At 38.4% G+C, this 27,718-nt stretch overlaps 4 protein-coding genes across 6 annotated transcripts in view; 3 read left to right on the forward strand and 1 right to left on the reverse strand.

The window, feature by feature from the left end:
- The first annotated feature begins 4,642 nt into the window (after positions 1–4,642).
- On the forward strand, positions 4,643–6,478 carry LOC114732539 (anthocyanidin 3-O-glucosyltransferase 5-like). Its single transcript, XM_028919821.1, has one exon. It carries the CDS (start codon positions 4,852–4,854, stop codon positions 6,379–6,381), a length of 1,530 nt encoding a protein of 509 aa, XP_028775654.1. The 5' UTR covers positions 4,643–4,851; the 3' UTR covers positions 6,382–6,478.
- Positions 6,479–9,671: 3,193 nt separating this feature from the next.
- On the forward strand, positions 9,672–11,662 carry LOC114732541 (anthocyanidin 3-O-glucosyltransferase 5-like). The gene has a single exon (XM_028919823.1). It carries the CDS (start codon positions 9,903–9,905, stop codon positions 11,349–11,351), a length of 1,449 nt encoding a protein of 482 aa, XP_028775656.1. The 5' UTR covers positions 9,672–9,902; the 3' UTR covers positions 11,352–11,662.
- A 5,960-nt stretch (positions 11,663–17,622) lies between these two features.
- On the forward strand, positions 17,623–19,061 carry LOC114732521 (UDP-glycosyltransferase 72E2-like). The gene has a single exon (XM_028919807.1). The coding sequence runs from the start codon at positions 17,625–17,627 to the stop codon at positions 19,059–19,061; it is 1,437 nt and encodes a 478-aa protein (XP_028775640.1). The 5' UTR covers positions 17,623–17,624.
- A 1,733-nt stretch (positions 19,062–20,794) lies between these two features.
- The window catches only part of LOC114732506 (aminopeptidase P1), a 28,214-nt gene continuing 21,290 nt past the window's right edge, over positions 20,795–27,718 (reverse strand). For 2 of the 3 annotated variants that reach the window (XM_028919783.1, XM_028919782.1), the window contains 14 exons: positions 27,447–27,586; positions 27,070–27,354; positions 26,777–26,899; positions 25,793–26,107; positions 25,261–25,347; positions 25,054–25,121; positions 24,723–24,858; positions 23,568–23,702; positions 23,402–23,482; positions 23,157–23,211; positions 22,962–23,066; positions 22,780–22,851; positions 22,123–22,247; positions 20,795–21,229 (listed from right to left, as the gene is read on the reverse strand). In XM_028919783.1, coding sequence (XP_028775616.1) covers positions 21,068–21,229; positions 22,123–22,247; positions 22,780–22,851; positions 22,962–23,066; positions 23,157–23,211; positions 23,402–23,482; positions 23,568–23,702; positions 24,723–24,858; positions 25,054–25,121; positions 25,261–25,347; positions 25,793–26,107; positions 26,777–26,899; positions 27,070–27,354; positions 27,447–27,586 — 1,889 coding nt within the window. In that variant the 3' untranslated portion in view covers positions 20,795–21,067. The remainder of the gene's footprint in view (positions 21,230–22,122; positions 22,248–22,779; positions 22,852–22,961; positions 23,067–23,156; positions 23,212–23,401; positions 23,483–23,567; positions 23,703–24,722; positions 24,859–25,053; positions 25,122–25,260; positions 25,348–25,792; positions 26,108–26,776; positions 26,900–27,069; positions 27,355–27,446; positions 27,587–27,718) is intronic. The other variant, XM_028919784.1, reaches the window with a different exon arrangement.

Here is a 27,718-nt window from a genome sequence, read left to right on the forward strand (position 1 = left end):
TGGAAGGCACGGATTTTGAAAAGATAGCAGGATATATATTAAATCCATCAATGGCAAGATATACTGAGGCCGCATACGACACGCCAGTATCCTAATCGCCCTATATGTATGAGGCCGCAATGTCACTGGCAGCCTGCGCTCACGCACCTAGAGCGGTCAAAACAGGCTAAGCCTATCCTACCAATCTATTTAAATCTTTTTAAGTGAAGCATCGGACTTGTATCTTAAGGGGTTAAAAATGAAATTGGGTTTAAAAAGGTTAATCCTTTAGGGTTCAGAAATAAAAGAGCCAACCCTTTTAAACCCGTCTATTTTTTTTAATTATCAAGATGTTTATACAATTATGGATTAGTCTTTTATGGATAAGTTTAAATTAGAAATTTATTTAGAAGAATTAATACTTAAAAATAATTAGATGTCTTGAACTAGTGGAAAGACAATTAAGATTAATTTTCAATTCTTTTAATGATGACAGTTGATATTCTTAGCCTTTCAATCACTATAGTAACTAGTGAATCTTTCTTTACTATCGGTTCATATGTCTTAACAATGTATAGAAATTTTCTTATTCTAGCAAATATTTAGACTCTTATTTGTACTCATAACTATTACATAGTTTTATTTTAGACAAAAGTGATGAAAACAAAAACCTTAATATTTATATCATTGAAGAAGAGTTCACCTCTAGTGACAAACAATCAATTATTGTTAATCCCAATGATGGTGATGAAGATGAAGATAATAATCATATTGACGTTATTAGTCTTTAGTTGCTTAATTTTTATCTTTTTGCTTTCTTTATTTTATTTGTTTTTGTTTTAGTTTGGATACTAATTCATCATTGTTTGATGTTTTTCTCTGTATATCATTAGTTTATTTTACTAATATTATAATTTGAATAAAATTTTTTAGATGTTTTATTGTTTTATTTTTTATTTCAAAATAATTGGAAATAATTTACATTTAAAAAATAACATAAAAAGATCGGCCTTTTTAGGCCCTGAGCCCACACGTTTGAGGAATAACATGATACTTTTAAGGTATGGAGTTTTAAAGGGCCAATCCTTTTAGGTCCTGACCCTTCAAGGACTAGTCTTTTAAGACCGGACACACACCTTCATACCCTTTATAGCCACACCTTCATACCCTTTATAGCCATATATTCACTGTCAACACTAGTTCTCACACAATCACAAGCTGCGCACGCGTTCAATTCTCATATCTTCCCTTCGACCAAAAACACGCCTCACCAATAATGGCATGCTGTCCACTTATTCCATAGGCTTCATTATCATCGTCCATCTCTTTCCATAACCATCATCATCACCTTCGGCCTCCACTATTTCTTGTTTCTTTTTGCAGAAATTTTCCGCACCCACTCTTTCCATAGCCTCCATGGATTCTCATTGCTTTAAATATATTGTAGATTCTTCTAGGGCCATGAGAGGCTAAAACCATTATGCTTCTTAAAGATGGAGGAATAGCTTGAGCTTGGAGCTTCAATTAAGAGAGTATTTAGTTTTCTAATTAATTTTCTCTTAGATTTTATTAGATTTTTCCCACATTAGGATTCTTTTTATTTATTTTGGAGACTAAAATTATGCGTTATAATTTTTGTCAATTGGGTTTTTGCAGTTTAATTTGACTTATATTATTTGGGATTTAAATTTATATATATTTCTTTTGTATTCATTACAATTATTTTATCTGATGTGATGTTGGATTTTATGATTAAGATGTATTGCAATTGAGTGTCTCTGTGAGTGTTCTTTGAAATGAAAACAAGTTTTATTAACTCAATTTAAATTACACATCAGGTGACTTTTAAAAGTAGCTTAATAATTTGATTACTATCTAGTGTTTAGCATAGTCAAGTGTTAAGTTTACCTGACCCAAACCATGTTTGGGGTTGCTTTTTAAGTTAGTGTATTAATTTTTCTCCCATATTTTTATTAAGCAAGGATAGCTATATTCTGTTTTCAAGAAGCATTCTCATAACTAATTTTCTAAAACCTAATTTTGAATTTTTCATTCTCTCTTTATTAAAAATACCAATAAAAAGGTAGCTTAGATTTATTTCTTTATTTTCATAATCAGTTTTATTAAGAAAAATCTTTTTTCAAACTCCTCCTTTTTAATTCTTTTGTCACTTAGTTAACTTAAAAATTAATAAAAAGCTCCTTAAAAAACACTACTCAAATTGTGCTTTACTGTATAATTTAGTTTTATTTTTTATTTAATCTAAGACGACTAAAAAAGTTCAAATCACTTCTTCCCTTCCAGCGGATGATTGCGCCCCAAGTGATCAGTTCCCCAGTTGAAGTCTCCCTTATCCAGTTTGAGTTTGACAACCACATTATCCCAATCCACCTCCAACACCTCCTAAGCCTCTCAGAATTAGAATCCCTGCTTGTGATATGTAAAACGTCATCAATCACGACCGCCTTTCCCACTTTGCCAACTAAGTAAATGCGCACACGTTTTAATTGGCGGATTAATTTAGTCATTATTAGTATCATCAGTCAGTTTGTGTTTTCAGTTTCTGACGTTTTTATCATTACCATCACCAAGGGGAATTAGCATGTATCAGACGAAGAAAGAAGCCATGGATACGTACACTTCTGTGGTTATGGAATATAATCAGCGGACACATAACCAATGAAGGATTTACAAATTGTCTTCAGATGTAATGGAAAGCAAGATTTCAAAGGGTTTTGCTTTGCAAACAAGGTGATTATTTGGGATGTTCTGTCACCGTTGCTCTCGTTTGAAGTAAAATGTTTTTTAATCAGGCCGCAAATTATGAATACATGGAAAAGTTCTGTCGTTAGAAGTAAAATTTGGGTTTTTGGGGGGGGGGGGTCAAGAGGTCATGCAAGGGCATCCCGCATCCTTTATTGCTGAGCAAAGCGCCTACATATAGCTAGGCATTCTAACTCATTTTAGCGGCACGCAATCTAGAATTTAAGAGTAGTATATTAATTGGTCTACGTGGTGAAGGGAATGACGAAGACTAAAATGAGCGGACCAGGAAAAATAAAATCTTATATACGCATACATACATGTGCGCGGACACGGCCGCCTGTTATGAGGGGGTTACATGCTTAGGCTTTTGGATGACGGCGGTTATCAAATACGTGGGCACGACTGAGAGAGATGAGAGATCCCTAACTATTAAATAGGTGTAATTAATAGGTCGCTTCTAATTAAGTTTAATGATCGTCACTCGTTGTTAGAGCAGCTCGAAAGTGATGTTCATATCCAAGTGGTTGCAGCCAAGGACATCAGCACCCTCGACAGAGATAAGACCTGTCTGTTTGTTAATAGTAATATAATAATCTTCAGATTTCCCCCCTTTTTGGCAGGACATTGAACCCGAATTGGACAATTAATGCGCTGCTAACATTGTAATTAACTAGTGTTAGGTTGAGGAGATCAAGGTTTTGGCACTTGTTTCTGGAAATATCAATGAAGAGGCTGGAGGCCTTTCGTAGGTGTCGGCGTCTGGGGCCATCCCTTTTTGGTTTCCCAGAAAAGGATATTCATCCATAGCTTTCATGCTCTGTCTTCCTCTTCTGCACCCTGCGTCCTCTTCACCCTGTTCGCCTTCCGCCCTTTGTAGCCATTATCAAGTGGAGACATGACCTGCTCTTTCCAAGTATCTGACCCAACTCATCCCTATTAAAGTCTTGCATTTGCCTGCTTTTCATGACCCGGTGTCTGGATAAATCAATCGCGTACGTCATGTTAGAACACTAATATTAATTACAACATTCCAATCATATTTAAGCAATGCAGAACCGCTAACTTTTTAAATTATGCTAAATTCGGCTCATGATTCTAACATAGTATAACGAATATTAAAAAATTTTAATAAATATTTTGATTCAAACTAGTTTATTTTCTTACCAGACTTAAAAATATCAAATCTTAAAAAAACATTAATATACCCTGATGACGACGGATATAAGAAAATTGTCATTTAAACTTTTTCTGAGCAAAAGAGTAATTGACTGGCAAGAAAGAGAGATGAGAACGGAAATTTAATTTGAAATGGCAAGGATTGCAACGAAAACATTACCGGGAATGTACCCAAAACTCATCCTTTTGAATCATTCAGATTTGATTTGTTTTATTTTTAATTATTTTAATAGGTTTAGTTTACGTTTCAGAATATCTAAAAAATAGTACCCAAACCGACGCTGGAATTTCATCATTGAATGGAGGCCACAAATAATGCCATTTACATCCATGTATTAATATGAATTTATCCAATAAAATTCATATGACCCAATGTTATCAACAAATAATTGATGTCGTCTCGTATGGCCCCCATTAGACTTCTGTACAATTACTTTTCTTTTTTTTTTTTTTTAACAAACGATTAGACAATTATTCCTTCTCGTTCAAAATATCAAGTAAATTTTGTCTATTTATGTTTATTAAAAAATTAGTTAAAATTAATTTAAAATAATAAATATGTAAGGCATATATTTTTTCTTTTTAAATATGTCCTTATTAATAAAAATAATAATTTAAAAATACAATAAATAAATAAAAAAGAGAACATATGCGGTAAAATAAAAAAAATATTAAATATTTAGATAAAAATAAATGTTATCTTGTAAAAAAAAAACTAGGCCCTCCAGTGCTTCTGCCGACAAGGATGCTTCAATCAGAATCCCTCATAAATCTGTGATATTCATTTAATTTAAATTAAATCAAGAATGGTTTACAAATAATAACGACCTTGTGTACAAAATATCTCAGTCCGATAAAGAAGCTTCTAGGGACATCCTTAGTTCCTTCTCATGAGCTTATCGCCACAGACTTGATTCTTCAATTCCATCCATGGAGATCATGCATCGTCCCCACGTAGCTTTGCTTTCTAGCCCAGGCCTCGGCCATCTGATCCCCACAATCGAGCTGGGAAAGCTCCTCGTCCTCCGCCACGGTTTCAAGGTCACAATCCTCGCCATTACTTCCCAGACCTCCGAAGCCGAATCCCGCATTCTGAAATCAGCCATCTCCTCCATCAACTTTTGTGACTTCCTCGAACTCCCACCCGCAGACCTCTCTGGCCTTCTTGAGAATGAAGCTGCCATTGTGGAACGCCTCTGCGTCGTCATGCGTGAAACCAAGGGAGCTGTTCGTTCTGTGCTTTCTAACATGGCCCACCCTCCTTCTGTGCTCATAGTTGACATCTTCGGCTCTGAATGCTTGTCCATAGCAGAAGAGTTCCGCATGCTCAAGTACGTTTACGTTGCTTCCAATGCCTGGTTTTTCTCCCTGACTTTATACTCTCCCATCCTGGATAAGCAAGTGCAAGGCCAGTTCGTAGATCAGAAAGAACCGTTCGAAATCCCAGGTTGCAGTCCGCTTCGTCCTGAAGACGTGGTTGATCCCATGCTGGACCGGAACACCCGGCAATATCAGGAGTACATCGGCATAGGGATGGGGGTGCGAAAAGGCGACGGGATATTGGTGAACACGTGGGAAGAACTCCAACGCAAAGACCTTGAATCACTGAGAGACGAGAATTTATTGGGCGGGTTGCTGAAAGTTCCAGTGTATGCCATTGGACCACTGGTGAGGGAGCCAGAACCTCCCTCGAGTTCAACCATAGGGTTGCTGGGGTGGCTGGATCAGCAACCCAGTGAGTCGGTGGTTTACGTCTCGTTTGGGAGCGGTGGCACGCTTTCGCATGAGCAGACCATAGAGGTTGCATGGGGTTTGGAGTTAAGCCGGTTGAGATTTATGTGGGTGGTGCGTCCGCCAAACAGAGGACGCGCAGACTCAGCGTTCTTTAGCACCGGGGACGGCAGCCGTGAGGACGATGATCCTTCAAATTATTTGCCAGAAGGGTTCAAAGAGAGAACGCGGAAAATGGGGAGATTAATTCCACAATGGGCGGCCCAAGCAAGCATATTGAGGCATCCATCGGTGGGGGGATTCATGTCGCATTGTGGGTGGAGCTCGTCTCTGGAGAGCATAACGAACGGCGTGCCGATGGTCTGCTGGCCGTTATACGCAGAGCAGAGGATGAACGCGACGCTGCTGGCGGAGGAGTTGAGGGTGGGGGTGAGGCCTAAGGTGTTGCCGGCGAAGAAGGTGGTAGGAAGGGAGGAGATAGCGAGCATGTTGAGGGAGATAATGGAGGGGAAGCCTAACCCCATAAGGGAGAGAGCGAGAGAGCTGAGGGAGAGTGCAGCTAAAGCAATGGAGAGAGACGGTTTGTCTCGCACTGCGCTGGACCACGTAGCGAACCTGTGCTGTGCGAGGGCAGCTGAGTGCGAGACCCACGAGCACCAATCAGTTTTAACGTCTCCCTCTGTTTCTCATGTATCGTCAAATCTCCTGTCACAGAGGACGCAAAGATAATTTGTCCGTGTTTTGCTATGTCACGGGTTAGCCTTGGCTTCGGCTTTCCTTTTAAAATATATATATTTCAGCTTCCTTGTTTAATTAGCTTACTTAATTATCTCTTTGACTGCATATAGTTGAGATTATCTGATGTTGCGTCCTCTCTTCTATTTGAAACCTGAAAGAATAGAAATCTCAAATCTTTCTTGTTGAGGTGGAAAGAGCGATTGAATAAAAATATTAATTATTCTCAAGGATCCGTGTGATTTTATGGAAGGAAAAAAAGGATGTGAAGGAAAGATTTCAATACCTTCTTGTTTGACTCAGGAGGGGAAGGTAGGGTATACAAAAATAACTGTGCTATTATTTTATTTAAGCTGCATGTTGTTTTTTCCACACTTTACAGTTCATATGAATGTTTAACAAATATAATTATGAATATTTTTAATATACTGGGTTATACTAACATAACTATCAATGCAGAAAAAAAATAAAATTATAATTCATAGTTATAATTATGAGTGTATAATCATAATTATACTTTATATATATGACACATGGGATGGCTTTCATTGTTCGATATATTGTAATCATAATATACACGTTTTTTTTTTTGGAATAGTAGTAGTAATTATTATCACGGGTGGAGAGAAAATAAATGAGAGATGTTACTGAGGAAGAGACCGGACGGTGAAAGAGGAAAGGACAAGGAAGAGAAAACAAACCAGAAGCAAAGAAACACTAGAGGGAAGGGACGATCTAGGCTGAACAAATCTGGATCTGGGGAAAGAGAGGAACGAGCCAGATAGGTTCGAACAATTAGGGGGCATTTTAGTCAGAATCTCCTCCTTGCTAAAAATTTTACAAAACCGGACAAAAGGGGGGGCCAAAAAAAAAAATCACCCTCTCCGAATAATTTACCCCGAGAAGGAGCCAATTATATACGTCGGGGCCACTTCATAAATATATCCAACAGAGCTTACTTCTTCCCTTCCTGGGAATGGTCGCCCCGCAAGTGATCAGTTCCCCATTGAAGTCTCCTTTGTCCAGTTTGAGCTTGACAATCACATTATCCCAACCCACCTCCAACACTTCCTAGGCCTCTCAGAATTAGAATCCCTGCTTGTTATATGTAAAACGTCACTAATCACGACCGTCTTCCCCACTTTGCGAACTAATTAAATGCGTACACGTTTTGATTTGCGGATTAATTTAGTCATTATTTAGTATCGTTAGTCAGTTTGTGTTTTCAGTTTCTGACGTTTTTATCGTTGCCATCACCAAGGGGAATTAACATGTATCAGACGAAGAAAGAAGCCATGGATACACTTCTGTGGTTATGGAATATAATCAGCGGACATATAACCAATGAAGGATTTACAAGTCGTTTTCAGATGTAATGGAAGGCAAGATTTCACAGGGTTTTGCTTTGCACACAAGGTGATTATTTGGGACGTTCTGTCACCGCTGCTCTCCTCTGAAGCAAAATGTTTTTTAATCAGACCGCAAATTACGAATACATGGAAAAGTTCTGTCGCTAAAAGGAAAATTTGGGTTTTGGCCCCCCCCCGGGGGTACAAATAGTTCAAGAGGTTATGCAAGGGCGTCCTTTATTGCTGAGCAAAGCGCCTACGTATAGCTAGGCATTCTAACTCATTTTAGCGGCACGCAAGCTAGAATTTAATACGAGTAGTAGTATATTAATTGGTTTACTAGTGACGGGAATGACGAAGACTTTTTTTTTTTGGACCAGCGACGAAGACTAAAATTAGCGGACCAGGACAAACAAAAGCTTATATACGCATATACATACATGTGTGCGGACGCGGCCGCCTGTTCTTATATTGCTCAAGTACTGAGAGGTGTCACCATAAGGTATGGGAAGGGTTACATGCTTAGGCTTTTGGATGACGGCGGTTATCAAATACGTGGGCACGACTGAGAGAGATGAGAGATCTCTAACTATTAAATAGGTGTACTTAATTTTCAGTGCTCAGATCTATGCAAATTTTATATATATATATATATATATATATATATTATCACATACTACGTTTTTTTCTATATTGGCCTCCTTATGATTACGTATGGCTCCGCCCCATAGGGAACCTTTGAACCGAAAAGCCAAGTTCATTTCGCACGCTCCAAAAAACGACATACACACAGGTCACATTTAACACCACATGCGCATACTCTCTCGCTGCTCTGATATATCTCACCCATTATCCATATTCTCTTAGCTCATCGTACATCTAATCATCGTATGAGGATCATCGTGTCGTTCTTAATTGAACGGTCTAATTAAGCAAAAAGCATACTTAATTACTGGATCAATCGTGTTGTTTGCGTATAATTCAAGTCTCTCTCGAGTTTTTGTCGCTTATCTCACAAAATGATGGCTCACCAAATCCAATAAGCGGCACTATGATCACCAGTCTGATGTGAATGCTCCGTTTTCTACTTTATTTACAATAATCTACCTTTCCGCTTTCTGAAATATCCTGCCACGCAGTCAGCGACTTGTTAAGACTTAAGAGGTTCTGTACTGTTCCAGCGTTGTGCTAGTCCAATCCATATTTTTCAAGCACTTTGTTCCAAATTTGACTCCATATGATAGAATCTCTTCTCATTCCGCCGCCTTGATCATGTTGTGAAATTTTCTTTCAATTTAGTCCCCCCCCGGGGGGATTTCTATTTGATGATCACCATAGCTTTGAAGATGCTTGTATTACTTTCCAGGACATCACCATAAAGTGGAAGGTTGACTTGTTTAAGAGGCTGTACATTTACAACATTTGAAAACATTATTAATCTTCCCTCATTTTTTGTTCTCCAACGCTAAGCCCTCCAATCGAAGAAACAATATCTTCTATGATAGTTTTACCTCCAGTTTTAATTATAAAACTTCATTTACAATCTATAAAAAAGTTCTTATAATTAGGACGGGAGTTAGTGTTGATTTATTCTGAGTTGTAGCCCAATTTGGGAGAGAGTTAAACCTCAAGCCTGCAGCTAATATTCATTTTCCCCCTCATTGTCCTATTTTAAAATACGGGCTCGAATAAGTCGATCGAGGGGGAAAACATGGGAGGGGCCCATGCACGCATGATGCTTTTGTTACCCAAGTCAGTCCTAAATAAATAAAATGAAATGGTACTTAATTTACTAAATGTGCTTCAAATTGAATTTTTTTTACAACTTTACCCATATTAAATGAAGCTGTGCAAACAAGAGAGAAGAATACAATGAGTATATTTCAGTATTAGTTGTAGGAATAAAATTGATAAATAAACATTAATAACTCTTTAAATTATTTATATTTTATACCAAATCTTTTTTTTTTTTTTGGGTGGGGAGGGGAAGCATTAATAACTCTTCAAATTACTTATATTTTATGCCAAATCATTTGGGGGGTGGGGGTATATATATCCTCTCTAGCCACCCCAAAAGCCAAATGAATTCATGTCGAGGGCTTCCTTGCAGCCGCAACTACGTACTCAACATTAGCTCCGTAGCTCTAATCTCACAGTGCGGAGACCATGCATAAGCTGCATGTAGCTCTGCTTTCTAGCCCAGGCCTCGGCCATCTGATCCCTGTGATTGAGCTGGGGAAGCTCCTTGCCCTCCACCACGGTTTCAAGGTCACAATCCTCGCCGTTACTTCCCAAACCTCCGAAGCCGAATCCCACATTCTGAAATCAGCCATCTCCTCCATCAACTTCTGTGATTTCCTCGAAATCCCACCTGCAGACGTCTCTGGCCTTCTCGAAAACCAAGCTGCCATCGTCGAACGCCTCTGCGTCGTCATGCGTGAAACCAAGGGCGCTGTTCGATCTGCGCTTTCTAACATGGCCCCCCCTCCTTCTGTGCTCGTAGTCGATATCTTCTGTTCCGAATGTTTGTCCATAGCCGAAGAGTTCCGCATGCTCAAGTACGTTTACGTTGCTTCCAATGCCTGGTTTTTCTCCCTGACTTTATACTCTCCCATCCTGGATAAGCAAGTGCAATGCCAGTTCGTAGATCAGAAAGAACCGCTCGAAATCCCAGGTTGCAGTCCAATTCGTCCTGAAGACGTGGTTGATCCCATGCTGGACCGGAACACTCGGAATTATGAGGAGTACATCGGCATAGGGATGGGGGTGCGAAAAGGCGACGGGATATTGGTGAACACGTGGGAAGAACTCCAACACAAAGACCTTGAATCACTGAGAGACGAGAATTTATTGGGCGGGTTGCTGAAAGTTCCAGTGTATGCCATTGGACCACTGGTGAGGGAGCCAGAACCTCCCTCGAGTTCAACCATAGAGTTGCTGGGGTGGCTGGATCAGCAACCCAGTGAGTCGGTGGTTTACGTCTCGTTTGGGAGTGGTGGCACGCTTTCGCATGAGCAGACCATAGAGGTTGCGTGGGGTTTGGAGTTAAGCCGGTTGAGATTTATGTGGGTGGTGCGTCCGCCAAACAGAGGGCGCGCAGACTCAGCGTTCTTTAGCACCGGGGACGGCAGCCGTGAGGACGATGATCCTTCAAATTATTTGCCAGAAGGGTTCAAAGAGAGAACGCGGAAAATGGGGAGATTAATTCCACAATGGGCGGCCCAAGCACGCATATTGAGGCATCCATCGGTGGGGGGATTCATGTCGCATTGTGGGTGGAGCTCGTCTCTGGAGAGCATAACGAACGGCGTGCCGATGATCTGCTGGCCGTTATACGCAGAGCAGAGGATGAACGCGACGCTGCTGGCGGAGGAGTTGAGGGTGGGGGTGAGGCCTAAGGTGTTGCCGGCGAAGAAGGTGGTAGGAAGGGAGGAGATAGCGAGCATGTTGAGGGAGATAATGGAGGGGAAGCCTAACCCCATAAGGGAGAGAGCGAGAGAGGTGAAGGAGAGGGCAGCCATGGCTACGAAGAGGGGCGGCTCGTCTCGCACTGCCCTGGACGACGTCGCGGAACAATGCGTGGCAAGCTGGCACCGTCTCCACAAACCAAATTAGGCATTTGTCTTCTTCTGCTGCCTCTGTCGCCGTCAGCTTTGATATTTGATAATATATTTGCGCTTCCGTTTCGCTTTGGTTTTCAATTTCATATTTAAAATATTTGAGTTTGATTGTCCTAGAATGTCAGATGTTGCCTGTCTTCAGTGGATCTCCGTAAATGTCTACTGCATCGCTTTCAACATACAGGCTCGTCACCTAGACTCTCTCTGTTTATCCTCTCTGGCCTCCTAGTATTGGGAAAAAGAAGACAAAAAGTGGAGTCGTATTTATCGGCTGATAAAATAACAAGGCATTCTTACTTTGCGTAGGCAAGACGGCAAGTAGTGCATACTTGCGTGTGGCCGAATTTATGCCCCTCACAGCATTCAAGATATATAAAGACATAACGTCCACATCGGGAGCGGGGCTCTTCATGAATATATATCGAACAGAGCAGACGTTGACTTTGGAAAATTGTTTTTCCCGCCGGAAACGTCAAATATTAGATTGTCACTGATGGGAGTAATGGCAGTGTATTAAAAAAAAAAATAGAGAGAAAAATTGCTTTTTATTCACTTGTCTTTCAAAACTAGAAAATTGGTTTCTTGGCTTTCACACGACGGGAAATAAATTACTACTAATATAAAAACTATTTAACTAATTTAAATAGATTAGAAAAATTAGTTAAATTAGTTATTTGTAATAAATAAATATTATTTTTTTAAAAATATCCTTACTAAATAAATGTATTGACTAAAACTACTATTATTGTAAGAATTATCTTAAAAAAATAGATAAATATGAGAAACAAAATAAATTAGGGTTTTATATTTAGGAATGAAATATAAGTCAAACATATTCTTATATTAAAGACCGAATGTAGTATTTATCTATTTTCTTATTATTTAACTATATTGGTTCAAATCACACGCGTCAAAATAATCCACCTACTTCACTGGCAAAATAATAATAATCCGCCTACTTAACGAGTAGGTAAATGGTAGTATTTTTGTTTAGTAGGAAATTAAACGATGATAAACTTCATTCCAAATTAAACGCCAGGTTAGTTTCTTCCTTCTTTCTTACTGATGATATCCCTGGATAGTGGATATCCGAGGACCCCGTTTGATTTGTGAGGGGAGTAGTTTTCTTTTAGGAAAATTGTAACAAGATCCTATCTAAGAGAATTAAATGCAATTTTTTTTTTAAATTATCAAATTATTCTGAAGTCTCAAGAGATCTTATTACAAGAAAATTTATTTGTTTAATTACCAAATTGTCTCTTTTTTTAAATTTGTATTGATAACTGAAAGAGTAATCGTTAACAATTTAAAGTGTAAGGATTGACAACTATCGCAGCAAGCACTGACAACACATTTTCTCAACAAATCACAAAATGTAATGTATGAGTTATCCATGCCTGCCGTGATAGTTGTCAATCCTTATACCTTAAGTTGTCAACGACTACTTTTTTAATTGTCAATACAAACTTAAAAAAAAAAAAGAGTAATTTAGTAATTAAACAAATAAAATTTATTGCAATGAGATCCTTTGGGATTTTAAAATAATTTGATAATTTTAAGGAACTTTTTTGTATTTAATTTCCTTGGGTAGAACCTTATTGCAATTTTTCCTTTTCTTTCTCTTTTACGCGAACAAAAAATATAATATTGATCACACATACCTTTTTTTCATCTAATGATCTTAAATTCAATATAATACTGTCGGGTTAAAATATTCAAATATTATTAGTATCATAAGAAGCAACATTCTCAAAGACTTTGATGGCAAAGGGGGAAAAAAACATTCTCAGACTCTTTTTACACTCACGTACACTTGTTAAGAGGTTTTTGTTTTAGCATCTTAAAATTATTTTCATGAAATAATTTTTTTTATATACTTACTTCATAAATTATAAAATTATTTCTAAAAAATTAATCCAAACACCCACTCCAACCCAATAGAGGTTCCCTGTTTCAAAAGCGACAATCTCATCATTACTTGATAATATTTATTATATTTTAGAAACAATTAATCTGTCAGTCTTTATAATTGTATTGGATAATTTTGAATTAGGTTGTTATATTTTTATTTCTTTTTACTGGATTCTTATAGTTTGTTAGGCTAAAAGGATTAGTCCAATAGTCCTTCCGTTTCCCTACACGCGGTGAAACGCGATGATAAGAGATGATGTGGCATGCAAGAGGCTTTACCCATTGACAAATAATACTTGTCTCCCCCCTCTCTTATCTTTCGTAGCTTCCTTAACAGGTTTTGCTTTTCATACCGCTCGTCCTCTCTGGTCTCCACCACACGTCCGCCGTTTGCTTCTTGTTCTCCTCCATCAGATTTATAGTATCTCGGTACACCCCTTGACTTGCAGGTGCTGACACAGTCAATATAGAAATTAGAAAATATAAGGAAAATAGTCTATTTTTTTCTATGACGTGTACTGATTGCAATGAGCAAAAAGACAAGCTAATGGGTTTCACTACTGAAAGGGATTTGCATTTTAAGGAGAACAAATGTATAGGTTTTTGTATCAGTTTACACTGACTGGTTGGAATTCGAGTTTAAAGAAAAACTAACTATATAATTCGAGCATACATATGATTCTAGTTGCAGTGCCGGAGATTTTATTTTTACTTGATATCCAATCAATTCACAATAAAATCCCCGCCACAGTTAAAGAAGGGTCGTGAAAATGTCAGATATTAATTCTCATAACAATAGCCTTTTTCTTAAATACTCTCCCGGTTCTAAATATTAATTCTCATAACTACAATGTATGAGGAGAAGCGTTGGTTCTGAGTTCTGACCACGCTCCAGTGGCTGCTCTATTTTCCATTGGGTACCCGACCCAATAATTTAGAGATGCTACATAGGAAATAAAATCAACAACTACCCTAAATTTTCGATAGATATTGAATAGAAGTAGAGAATACGAGTTAAGGTAGACCACCTTTACTGTAATCAAATGGTGCAATCTCACCGTTAATTTAACAGCCCCAAACGTCGGTTAGAAGTAATTGTTTTAATTCTGAGTAACCATGCTGTCTTTTATCCCCTGCATCTCATCTTTCTCACCCTCGTCCCTCCATCAGTAGTTCATTAAGTTCTTTCGCCACTCTCAAACTGCACACCGAGTTTACGTAAACAAATCCATCACTTTTTCTAGAAGCGTTGAGCCAACTTCAAGTAATCCTCATAGCCGCCGCCGCCGCCGCTTCCCGACTGAGCTCGTTTAACTAGTGAGAATCAGCTTTCGAGCCCCGATCCCAAGAACCTTGAGCCATCTTCAAGTAATCCTCGTGCCTGTGTGACTGATGATACGGTCTTGTGGAGTGCAAGCTGGCGGCGGTCAGATGGTCCGAATGTACGTCGTCGACGGCGTTGTGGGAGGAGCTGCCGTACTTATGGAGGTAATCATCGGCCTTGTCAGCGTACTTCCCAAAGGACTTGTCTTCCATTTTGCCGCGGTGACAAGCTGCCTCAAGAAGATCACCGGCGACATGGGCGAGCTGGGCCTTGTCGACTTCGTGAGATTCATGGCGGAAAATGCATTGGGCTGCCGAAGCAACCACTTTGGCGTTGGAAAGAAGCTCGCTAGAGAGTGTTGCTGGTGCGGATGGCCGTGGCAGTGGGTGGGATAAGATCCATAGTTGCAAGAGAAGGGAGGAGAGAGAAACGTTGTCAGAAGAAGATGGGATTTGGCAGAGAGTGACGGCGGTGTTGCAACTTGCAAGGCGGAGCTCATGGGTGATGGGACTTAGCACATCTTTTTTTTTATTTATTAAATTGCTTTGGCGGTGATGAGGTTCTTCATGTGACTGCAAATTTGAGGCCTTTTTGGGCTTTACCCATCTCTTTTGATTAACAAGCACAGGGGGATTCCCAAGAAAAGATTGATTTAAACCTTGAAAACCCATTGCTTTGTTTGACTACCGACACGGCGGAAACTGGTTAAGGATGTGTTTGGCATCGCGTTTCGTGATCTAAACGTGCATCTCTACCAGTAAAAGTTACTTTTGGGATTTTGAAATTGTTTTGGATTGACTTCTTTTTGTGATTGGCTTATAGGGTCTAATAAACTGTTGGGCAGAAGCTATTTTTTTTGCTTTTAGAGTGAGGAGCGGTTGGGGGTGAGGGACGGTAGGGTGTGCAAGACAGAAGAAAAGAAGAAAGAGAAGAGATGATGATATTAGACATGAACAGTTTTTTTTTTGACATTCACATGCTATAATATAAAAATGGAACAATAAATTAAAGATAATATTTTTTTTAGTAAATACTGAACATAAATTATTGCAACAGTAAATACTAACGTAAAATTGAAGGGGAAAAAAAGTACCATGCTATTTTTTCATTTATTTACTTAATGTTTATTTTTTTTTGTAAAAAAAAGATATCTTTTTGTTTTTATTTTATTGCTTAGAACTTACTATTATCATATTACTTAATAAAATTTATGTCTTTTTCAATTATTTTGTATCTAAACTTACTTTTTTTTATCATTTATCCAAATAAATTTTAGCTTTTCAAACTGACTTTCCTACAAAAGTTAATGCAAACATAACTCACATCACTCTATCTGACTTTTATCTAATCTAACTTATGTAAAAGTCAGATCGAAAAAAAATAACTTCCAAACACGCCCTAAACATGTGAACATTGTTTGCCAACTTTATGAATAAGAGAGGGAGGGTGAAAGGGATAAGATAGAGAGAGAGAGCATAGCTAGTCAAAAAATTGAAATGGTTAATGTCAACTTCTGACGGACGCCTGTGGCGGTTAAATTAAAGGTGAGATTCCACCATTTTTATTACATTATTATAAGCAAAAATTACAACATAATATTTTAAAGTTGAATGCATTTTAACCTTTTAAAACAATATTACTTTGACCTTTATTATTAGTCATTTGTTAAAAAAAAATGGTCCTGAATATAAATAACTTGGAGGATATTTATGATTACTTTCTTATTTTGTCTTTATTTGATTCTTGCTGGAAAAAGAAAAAGATAAGAGATATGTAAGAGTGATTTGTAAGTGCAGGAAAATTTTTTTAATAAAAATAAATTTAAAAAAATTTATCAATTTAATGTCTTTCTTAGTGTGTAAATGTCAGAATGAGTTACGGACTTACACAACTAATAATATAATATAAACAGCCATAGTGGAAATGATCTACCATTGCTTAACGCGAATTAATTGCCTCTGCTTACCGGCGACAACGGCTTAAAAAATCTACTTGAACGCATCAAGTAAAATAATAATCTTCCAAAAATAACCCCGGTCGATTCTGGTATGTACGCCTACCTTTGCATTCAAGGGTGGTGGTGATTCCGGACAAATAATTACAGATGCGGTACAAACAATTATGTTGGGGCCCAAAGCCAAATAAATACAACACGGCTTTTGTATAGGCACCTATGAAGCAGCATGAGAGAGCAGAGACGCATTTATTTTAGTGAAAAATTAAGTTTAAAATTATTAAATTCTAAATATTTAATCTCAAATTTCTTTTTATGAATTCACCTTTTATTTTAGCTAATGCACCAATTAATGAGGCACCGCATCTGACAACGGTAACATAGATTACTCAATCATTTAATTGAAAGCCTCTCACTCATATACCTTCTCAGCTTCTCAACATTAACATTTTCAACAAAACATCCCTTTCAACCGAGGGAGTATTATGTAATTAGCGCATTATCATGACCGATAGGCGATTGAAGTATACGGCATATATGTATAATGTATGTATAGCTACTAATTAATCAACCTTGGCTGGCCATTCACTTGATTTCTCTATTGAATATTCAAATTAAAGAGTGGGAGAAACACATCGAAGATCACTCGCAGGCGTACAAAATAAAATCCCTGTAGTTAATTAGAGCCGTTTCCGTGGGACTTCATCCATAAATTTCGGTTAATTACGGCGCGCGCTTTGGTTCTCATCTGCCAGACTGCCACCTTTCTTGAGTCCAAAAAAAAAAAAAAAAGACTGCCACCTTTCTGACGGTACTTGATCAGTTGATCTGGCAATAACGTGCCCTGTCTGATCCTCAAGCGTTTTCAAACATACATATATGAATATAATATAATATAATATAATAATAATAATAATTGTGCAGGAGGAGTAACTATGGCTGGCGGCCATTGACTTGAGTTGCGAATATTCGGAGGAAATTTGCTCATCACGCTCATTCCCACCTATGTATGAAAAGCAAGAGAAGGTAGCTGTGGTTTTAAGGCATACCACGAGAACGACTAAGTATTAGCTGTGTAAATGGCAAATAAACCTCACGCAGCCCTTCTTGCCAGCCCTGGTATGGGCCACCTCATTCCGGCGATCGAGCTCGCCAAGCGCCTCCACACCCATCATGACTTTCTCGTCACCGTCTTTGTCGTAACCACCGATTCCTCCACCGCACGCTCTCTCATCCTAAAATCCACTTCGAACCTACCCTCCCTCAACATTGTTATATTCCCTCCTGTAGATGTCTCCACAGAACTTGGCCCTAACCCTCCTCTAGAAGCTCGAATGAACTTCACCATGATTCGGTCCCTCCCTCTTTTGCATTCTTCCATCTTATCGATGAACCCTCGTCCCATAGTTCTTATCGTGGACATCTTTGGTACCCTAGCATTTCCCATGGCGCGCGAGTTCCGGATGTTGACTTACGTGTTATTCACCTGCAACGCTTGGTTTGCCGCGGCAACGATATATCTGCCTGTCATCGACAAGGAAATGGAAGACAGGCACGTTAACCACCGCGAACCGCTGCGGATCCCGGGTTGCAAACCGGTTCCCTTTGAGGACACGCTCGAGCCGTTCCTGCGCCGGGGTGGGTGGATGTACGAGGGTTTTCTGAAGGCGGCGCAAGACATAATATCCGCCGACGGGATTCTGGTGAACACGTGGCAAGATCTAGAGCCGACTACCGTAAAGGCACTGATGGATAAAGACATTTTAGGGGGGATCACAAAAGGTCCGGTGTATTTTGTAGGGCCCTTGGTGAGAAGCATCGACTCGAAAGCCAACCATAAAGACGAGGTTTTGCGGTGGCTTGACGATCAACCAATGGAGTCGGTTATTTACGTATCGTTCGGAAGCGGGGGAACACTGTCGGCGGCTCAAATCACGGAGCTGGCTTGGGGACTGGAGCTGAGCGAGCAGAGGTTTGTTTGGGTGGTGCGGCCTCCCAAGGAAGAGGATGCTAGCGGCTCGTTTTTTGATGTCGTGAAGGGTCGAGAAGAGTGCATGGATTACTTGCCGGAGGGGTTTGCGAGGAGGAACCACGGGGTGGGGTGGGTGGTCCCCATGTGGGCCCCACAGGCGGAGATATTGGGACACCCTTCGGTAGGGGGATTCGTGACGCACTGTGGTTGGAACTCGACGCTGGAGAGCGTGGTGCATGGAGTGGCCATGGTAGCGTGGCCGCTGTATGCAGAGCAGAAGATGAATGCCTGCATGTTGTCGGCGGAGCTTGAGGTGGCCGTGAGGATGAAAGGGCCGGAGGGAGCGGCGGTGCCAAGGGAGGAGATAGGAAAGGTGGTGAGGAGAGTAATGAGGGAGAAAGAAGGGAAGACGATGAGGGGAAGAGCGAGGGAGCTGATGTTGAGTGCAGAGAAATCGCTCTCTCAGCTTGGGGCTTCTCACCAGTCACTATGTAGAATGACCAGACACTGTCTCAACCATCAAATGAATGGAAAAGTCTGCTAGCTGGGGCTTCAAAGACATCCATATTTAGGCCCCAAAAAAAAAATATCGCTATAGTAATCATGCTTTTTCGTCTAGTTTGTGCCTTTTCATTCAGGCAGCCTCTTTGCAGGAGTCTTTATCGATCGTCTCTCTGCGTGTGGTTCAAAATGATCAGTTCCCACATCAGAGATGCTAGAATATACTAGAGCTATAGCTTTGTCGAACTCGGTTTAAATCAATATGAACATGTTAAGCCCCATGTTCTCCATTTCATGATGACGTAGGATTTTGTTGTGTTCGTGAGCGGGAGATTTAAATGGTAGAAAAGAAAAAATCAAATCAAATCTCAGTTATTTTTCCCTCGTGGCACATGGCACCGAAATTGAGTCGTTGACTTCAAGACTGTAGCCCGACAAAATGCCGTTTGAATTCGGTTGGACAAACGTAAGTTTAAATCATTGTGATTTTAAAAACCGTGTTTTGTTCAAAAGTGAGTTCGGCTGACCACATTTGGTTCACAATGTCGTTGTGTTCAGCTAATGGAAGCTTACAATCAAGAACTCTGTCATCTCTGTAAATTCTACTCATGTGGAGCATTATTAATAGTTCTGCACATTGCAAGAAATTCTCATCAAGCAAGAGTCGGGGGAACAGTAAAGTCTTGTATAACTAAAATGCACTATGCGTTAATTACCAAGGAGGATTGCATTTAGTTAAAAAAGCTGGTTCTTCATCAAGTTAGTTCTAGTCATCATTACACCTCGAATAAGATTATCTTACCATAGAAAAAGATGTGTGCAAATTTGAAAAAATTGTGCATTATTTCCGAAGGAAACATTAATGTTTGTGGTATAGTCGCCGTCTTAGTGGCAAAACCATTCACCTCGACATCGAAGCCTCCATAATATTCCTCAAATGCTGGTCCGTAATTAGGCTGGAAATGGGTGTGAACTGTGAAGACAATAATTAAAAAAACGACTGTGACTCCTAGGACTAATTCACTTAAATTTTTTTCAAAGTAAAAAAAAAACTAAAGTATATATTTGGTTATATAAGGTTTCAATTTAGTCTTTCAACTTTAAAAAGTATATTTTTAATTATTTAATTCTAAAATTATTAGTCTTAAATGATACTTCTTTTTTGTAACAATCATAGTTGTTTTGAATATTAAACTTAATGTGCTAGCATTTAGTAATGTTTTATCAGTATTCAAAAGCTCAATATCATCATTTTTTATTTATAGTTTGAGGGTTAAAAAACTAAAAATTTACTTTTTAAAGTTAAAAGACCAAAATAAAACCTTATATAAAATTAAAGGACTAAAAATATACTTTAACAAAAAAAAAAAGCCATGATCAATTGCATTTTCACAACTCAAATTCCCCTTAGCAACTCAAAACAAAGTTGTTTAAACTCTTCCTCCCACATGCGAGAGCGCCTTAGAGAGAGTGTTTGAATGAAAACTAAATCATAATTTTAAAAATAATTTTACGACATACAAAATAATTATATAAAAAAAATTATCTCGATTTATATAAAAATATTTTTAAAGAGTACTTTCAGACAAACACCCTTGAATCGAGATCCATTCGAAGGACACGTCATTTTGCAAGTGTGATCTGTCAATTATTTTCTTAAAAGCTTCACTTCTCCACCCATCACCCAATGCCAAATCATGCCAATTATATCCATACGATACTGACCCTAAACTTTCCTTCTGTAGTGTCACTATGCAATAAAGAACCATCAACGCGGTCTAAAGGCTTAACATGCCTCAAATCATATCGTGAGCTGCAGGGTTAAATTATCTCAGAACAATATTTCCTTCACCTGGCAAAGCTGAAATGGTTCATCTTATCTACAATAAACCACCTTACACTAAAATAGAAATAGAACTGACGCTGGACGGTAAGCCAGTCAGCATGTAATGCACATAAACTCCCAATAATAATAGATAATTACTCGAGGGAACATAGCAGACAAGCTAAGAAGAAGCAAGTTTGATGCTGAAATTCCAAATACATAGTTCACACACTGATAGGTTCAGTGGCCTTCTTCAGCCATTCTTTTTCAGCTTCACTCAGGTATGGCGCTAGCATGTCCCTACATTTGGAATGATAAGAGTCTAGCCAATCTATCTCAGCCGGTGCAAGAAGGCTCGGGTCAATCAACTTCTTCTGGTAAGGGGCCTGGACAGCGTAACATCAAGAATCAAGAATATGAAAAAATAACAACAGGCGTTATAATTTTTAGAATTATGCTTCTAACAGTAAACAATAGCTCTTCCCTCTTATGTGAGGTGCTCAAATACCCGTCATGAAAATTAATACAAACCTCCCTCAGAGTCAGAAAATGTTCAAAATGTCTTCAAAATAGAATTAATTTCTCTAATTAAGAACAAAAATTTGGAAAATATATTTCTTAAACTTATATCTCAAGGTCATCTCTTTCGTATTAAAAACCACAACTTTAATCTATTTCAAATTTACACAAATGCTTATTTTACATAAATCAATTCATATTCAATTCTTGTTGGCAGCAAAAAAAAATCAACTCGTTATATCATAAAAGTGAAAAGGGTATTCTGACAATAGTACATATTTTTATTTCAAGAAAGATGAATGTAATTTTCAACATCATGTAACTTTAGCATCTTTAGATAGGAAGGAGCAGTTTACTTCAGCAAAGGAAAATCTCGAAGTCTATATACCAAAGTTCAAAAGCTAAGATCGGCAAAAACTAGAGAAGAGACCAAACAAGTAACGAGTGGATAAAAGGGTGAAGGGAGCGTATATTATGGTCTGGAAAGTGTAGCTTGTAGAACCTAGAACAGAACCACGGTAACGCCCCTTATGAAATAGTTGTCATGAACCGGCAAATTAACTAGACATTAATAGGAAACTAGCAAAAGGAAATGTAAGACAATCAAATCAATGACAATTAGACCTAAAATCAGCTCCATACTGGGCCTTCAGAAAACTGAGATTTGGATAGAAGCAACCCCATCAGAACAAATACCATATCTTCATACCAAACTCAGAAATCAATCTAAAATATAAAGTAACACAGAATAGGAACTCACCCAGGTGATGTGTTCAAATGATAAATATCCTTTATCACCAAAATTGAATTTTGTATCAGCCTCTTTGACAATAAGCACATTCTCCAATCTTATCCCAAACTTCCCATCTTCATAGTAACCAGGCTCTGAAAATTCCAATTCCAAAGCATAATCCATAAGGAAAAGAGTTAAATCAAAGCATTATGTTTTTTTCTTTGACTTGACAAATAGATTGAACACTACCTAGAATTATCACAAACAGAAATAATTAACGGCAGGCTCTAAATTTGTATTATAACCATGAAATTTTTAAATAGACTAGTCTAACTTTGCGTATTTACTTTTTTGGGCACTTTCATTCTGAAACTATGAAAACCATGAAAGGGGTAAGTGTCTAAATGGGAAACATGCGTTCATGAAAAGCATGCATCTAGAAAACCACCAAATCCTCTCCTATGAATCGAAGTAAATGTAGATGCGTCACAACAATATAAAACACATTCATCTCTTCCCTAACCAGTGGCTAAGAATCGATCACGGAGAAACTTGTCCTAATAATTTCTAACGACTTGCAGTAGAAAATAATAGGAGATATGATTCAATAGAAGAATGATGAAATGATGAAAGAGAGATGATGTGGCAATTCTAATATCATGGGCTTGACAATGTTATACTAACCATCTGTCACAGTCATTGAAGCTTGCAATGGCACATTCCGGGCTTGTGGTCTAAAACTGATTAAATGTGGTCCTGCTCAATCCATATGATATTGAATTAAAACTCAATGTAATCTTATCTGCTAAAGAAAGCAAAACAAGTTCAAGCTGTAGACAATAAGGAAACAGTAACAGTCCCAACACCTTCATGAACATTCAGGTAAGACCCAATGCCATGCCCAGTACCATGTCGATAATCAAGGCCATCTTTCCACAGAGGAACTCGGGCAAGAATATCAAGCGCATGACCTAAACGTATTGACAAAAGAAAAGTAGTAATGCATGTAAATGAAAACAAGCTCAAATGCAGAATTGACATAAGGGTAAAAACGGGCATACCATTTGTCCCATTAGGAAACGTAGCATTCCCAAGAGCAATGTGACCCTTGAGGACCTGCACCAGATGCAGCAAATCAAGCGTCTGAAGCCTTTCAAACCAAAAACAAAAGGTGCAATGGTGTATCCAAAAATAACTTCATATTTCCATATATATCCAACAAAGTTAAGGAATTTGGCAATCAAATGAATTAGACTATATTTTCATGACTATTTAATTTGCAGAGGCAGCATATAAAGGCACTTACTGCTGTATAGCATGCTTTTTCATGTGTTGAAGGTTTTCCAAAATGAACTGTTCGTGTTATATCAGTTGTTCCATCTAGATACTTTAAAAGAAAAATGGAGAGTTAACAATCATAATATGCTTTCGCACCCACGAAATAAATAATTTATAAGGAATAGTAGCCAAACCTGGGCTCCAGAATCAAAAAGATAAATTTTGTCTGGATCAAGCTCAGCACATGTTTCTGCCTGTGGACAATAATGGATGATGGCTGCATTTGGTCCAACTGAAGAAATAGTTGGGAAACTCAATCCTCTGAAATTCTGGGGCCCCACAAAAAAAAAATCTTTATTGAACACAGAATGGTACACATATATTTATCAAAAACTGGAGTTTTGAGTTCACCGAAAGGGTGCATTTGTTTGCTTAATGTTAGTTTTCTTTTATTCTAACTAGAAGTATTAAGATGATACATTGCAATTTGCCCCGAAAGAAAAAAGATATATTGCAATGGACCCTACGCCTTTTCTCCCATTATTATCATTCCCTTTAATATTAATATTTTACGCTTAGACACATGCTATGAAATATGACCGAGAAATGGAGTTGCAATATGCAATTGCCCTCGGCCAAGCAGGAACTACCATAAATGTATCAATCCTCATGATCCATAACAGGAAGGGAAAATGGGCATCCATTCGTTCAATATTTCTCCAGACAAGTTGGTGAGTGCGCACAATCCATCACTATCAACTGAACTGTTTAGTAGCAAGTGCTATTAACTACTGATCAACTTCTTGTGGATATTATTGATGATGTCAAAAGATGAAAAACTTATGTATGTACCCAGGAAAACAGTTTCAGCAATTCAGCTCTACCTCATCAATAGCAATCTCCACACTTACTTCTAGTTAAATTTGAAAGAGATAGTTAACACACACACATAGACAAGGAATAACTAACTCCCAAAGGAACAGAAATTACAATAGTTACCTAACCTCTACCACACCAGAGTCCATTGCAAAAAGAAAACTGCCAGATTGAACATGTATCAAAGCCAAGATAAATGTGCTTATTTGAGTCAGAACTCCAGGAACCAGATGTCACCTTTCTGATCCATGTCATAACACGTAACCATTCTCCCCTATCTTAAGAAATTCTACTCAGAATCATATGATATAAACAAGGAATGGAAATGCATATGATCATGTTTCTGTTATTTTAGTCAATAAAATATAACCTACTCACTGTACAGGCGAACCCACCCTGCTTCAAAATGTTTAATCACGTATTATGCACTTTAAACATTACAATATAGCATTTAATTGATAAATTGAACGCACCTCTTTTGATGCCCGAAAACCCTCAAGTTTGTCGCTTGCAGTCACTTCAGTCAGCTTCAAGGACTTCCTGCACAGCATGAGATTCAAAAATTCTAATGATGTGATGCAACAGGAGCTAACCACACTGGGAAATATCCTGAAACGGTTTAAATAACCATTTAGAAATGTCACCCTCTTGACAGGTCAGGGAGATTCATTTTCTATAAGACTAAAAAGTGGGGAACTCATTTCATGACTTTCCATGTTAACTGAAAGTAAAAGTAATTGGTCAAGTTTTCCGTGATCAATACAAGGTTCCAATGTTATAGTCATAAGATCGGAAGACACTTACAGATGTTTTTCCTTGTTCACTTCATGACCCTCCACAAAGTAACCAGATGCGCCATAGTTATCCTTCATCTGCAAATTAGAACAGGCATATGTGCTGATGTTTAAATCTGGTACTTCAACCTAAGAAAAGCATACTAAAAGTAGAGAGCGAGATTAAAAAATATGGATGTCCACTTCCAAAGAATAATCCATGTTCAGAGAAATTAACCTTCTCATCCAACCAGACAAGATATTGGACAACAGCTGCACCGTCCCGAATATGTGCCTTTCTTAAACCTTCCAACTCCACTTGATTCTACAGATATTGGAGAAATATAAAATAAGAGTCACTCAACAAAATAATCAAAAGCAATTTCCAAATCAAGGTCCTTTGCAAGACTTCTAAAAGAGCTGATCAGCCCGTCAGATCAACTCAGGACTAAGAAGAATGACTCTTCGTGTATATCTGTCACAGGAGAAATAAAAAACCGGTACACTCAACATGACATTATGATAGAAGTTGCAACAGCATACTTCCCCTTAACATAAGTCTTTTAGTGACCGAAGCCAATTAAAAGTACTAACTTAAGTGGTATTATGCCGGTTAACTTAAAGGGACATCACTACCAGCTTCTTAGTTTCTCATACAAGGTTTGTTTAATAACAAACCAATAGCAATGCCTTTTGTCCTGGCCAATCACCAACAGCCGTGTTGAACCAACAATATATGACCTTTTATTAGTTGAATAAATATACACAACCTTTAAAGCTTTTGCCAAGGCCACAGGTGATTGCTGCAAGTGAACCTTATCAGAGTTCAATTTTGAATACAGTGCATAGCAACATGAACCCGGATCAGCCCATATGAGGTCATTACAACCATCTGCTTGAGAACTACCATTTACTCTTACGCCAGTCTCACTGAGGGTTTTGCTCGCTTCCTCTGTAAGTTCAGTTGAAGTTCCTCTAACAGTAGACACAGCATCAAGCTCATCTACTGCAAGCAATGCCACATCGGAACTCACTGCCGTGTAATCTCTAATTTCAATTCCATTAACTTCTAAATGAGTTTTCACCTGTACAGAAATGTTAAAAGAAACACAGAACTTATTAAGCCTTCCCACAATACGAGATATGTTGGTTCGTCTAAATAATAACATTCAGGACCTGAATTTATCTTTTAACTTGGTCATTTATCAGCAACACAGAGGAAAAGAACTCACCATTGTTAGCACATTTGGTGTTTTAAACTCCCCCCTTCCCCACACAGAAAACTTTACTTAGACAATAAACCAGGAAAAAAAACATATCATGGATAGCACCCTCACAATTCCCACAGCTAAATAATTTCTGACTAAATGTCACAGTGGCAAACTCTTCTATGGATATGCATATGGCCACAGGGCTATTTACAATGTAACAATTCTCCCAGATAATATTCTCACTCAGACAAGTAGGATTTTCTTTAGATGAAAGAAATTACTGCTACACAGAGGTACAAAAACAAAGGAAAGGAAATCCTTCTCAAAAGAAAAACAGAAACAGAAGATAACATCCTAATCTCTAACTCAACAAAGGAGACCCTCTGATTATTCTAATGTCCAATAAGGGCAAAAAAAAATACTGGCCATAGTAACTCAAAACAATAGCAACGGGATAGCATCTTTCTATACTTCCATAGTGAACACAACATTACTCACTGATTAGAAATGCATAATATGTAGATTCACATGACTCAAACCAACCTCAGCAGACACCTTTTGCTTGTCCACATAAAAGAAAGCTGAATTGGATGTCACAATAGCAAATGCATGAACTACGGGGCAGTATGCCACATCACTCCCACGAATGTTGTACAACCATGCAACCTGGATGGCAGCCAAGTTATCAAACATTTAAAAGAAAATCCCAAGATTGCAATCTTAAGGAAGCCAAGGACAGGGAAAAGGGTTGGGGGGGGGGGGGACCCTCAAGCTCAGATAACTTGAAAAAAAGAAAAGAAACAAAGCGAAAAGAGTTAATGAAAGGATATACTAACCTCATCAAGTACAGTGAAAATTATACCACGAGCTTTTTCAACCACGAGCTTTTCTCTCAAAAATTTCAACTTATCTGCAACAGAACGACCTGCAAATTCCAGTGGGTGTACCATAACAGCATTAACCTCTGCAGGTGGTCGGTTAATCCATACTTCATCTACCAAATTTTTTGTAGTTTGAACCAGCTTCTGCTGTTTTGCTGCAAAAGCTCGCTCCCATCTTTGGGCTGTATCAATTGAAATGCACCAAGGGTCAACCCCAATGGACGCATCTTTCGGCAGGTTCTAGGAATAAGATATGGAAACGACCCATTAGTATGATTATGAGACATAATAGTATACATTTACGAGCTATTTTGCAGAAAATTGTAACTAACATCAGCCATCCAGATATCTACAGCAGGATCTTCACCAATACGCATTAGCTTCCACTGATCACTAAGTTCTTGCGCTGCCTGCAGAAAATACCGTCCATCGGTCCACAGCAGTGCTTCTTTCTTTGTAACGAGTGCCAGCCCTGAATTTAAGTTTAGACGAAAATTCAAAAAACTTAGAAGCAACGGAAAAAAGCACGTAGCTGACTTTGTCAGATCCAAAATACACAACAATATTGCATGGCAAACAACCGGTTGAAGACTTCAGTCACAGT

This window comes from Neltuma alba, unplaced genomic scaffold (assembly GCF_004799145.2).
Source record: "Neltuma alba isolate B1F8T4 unplaced genomic scaffold, ASM479914v2 tig00012917_pilon, whole genome shotgun sequence".
NCBI classification, from domain to species: domain Eukaryota; kingdom Viridiplantae; phylum Streptophyta; class Magnoliopsida; order Fabales; family Fabaceae; genus Neltuma; species Neltuma alba.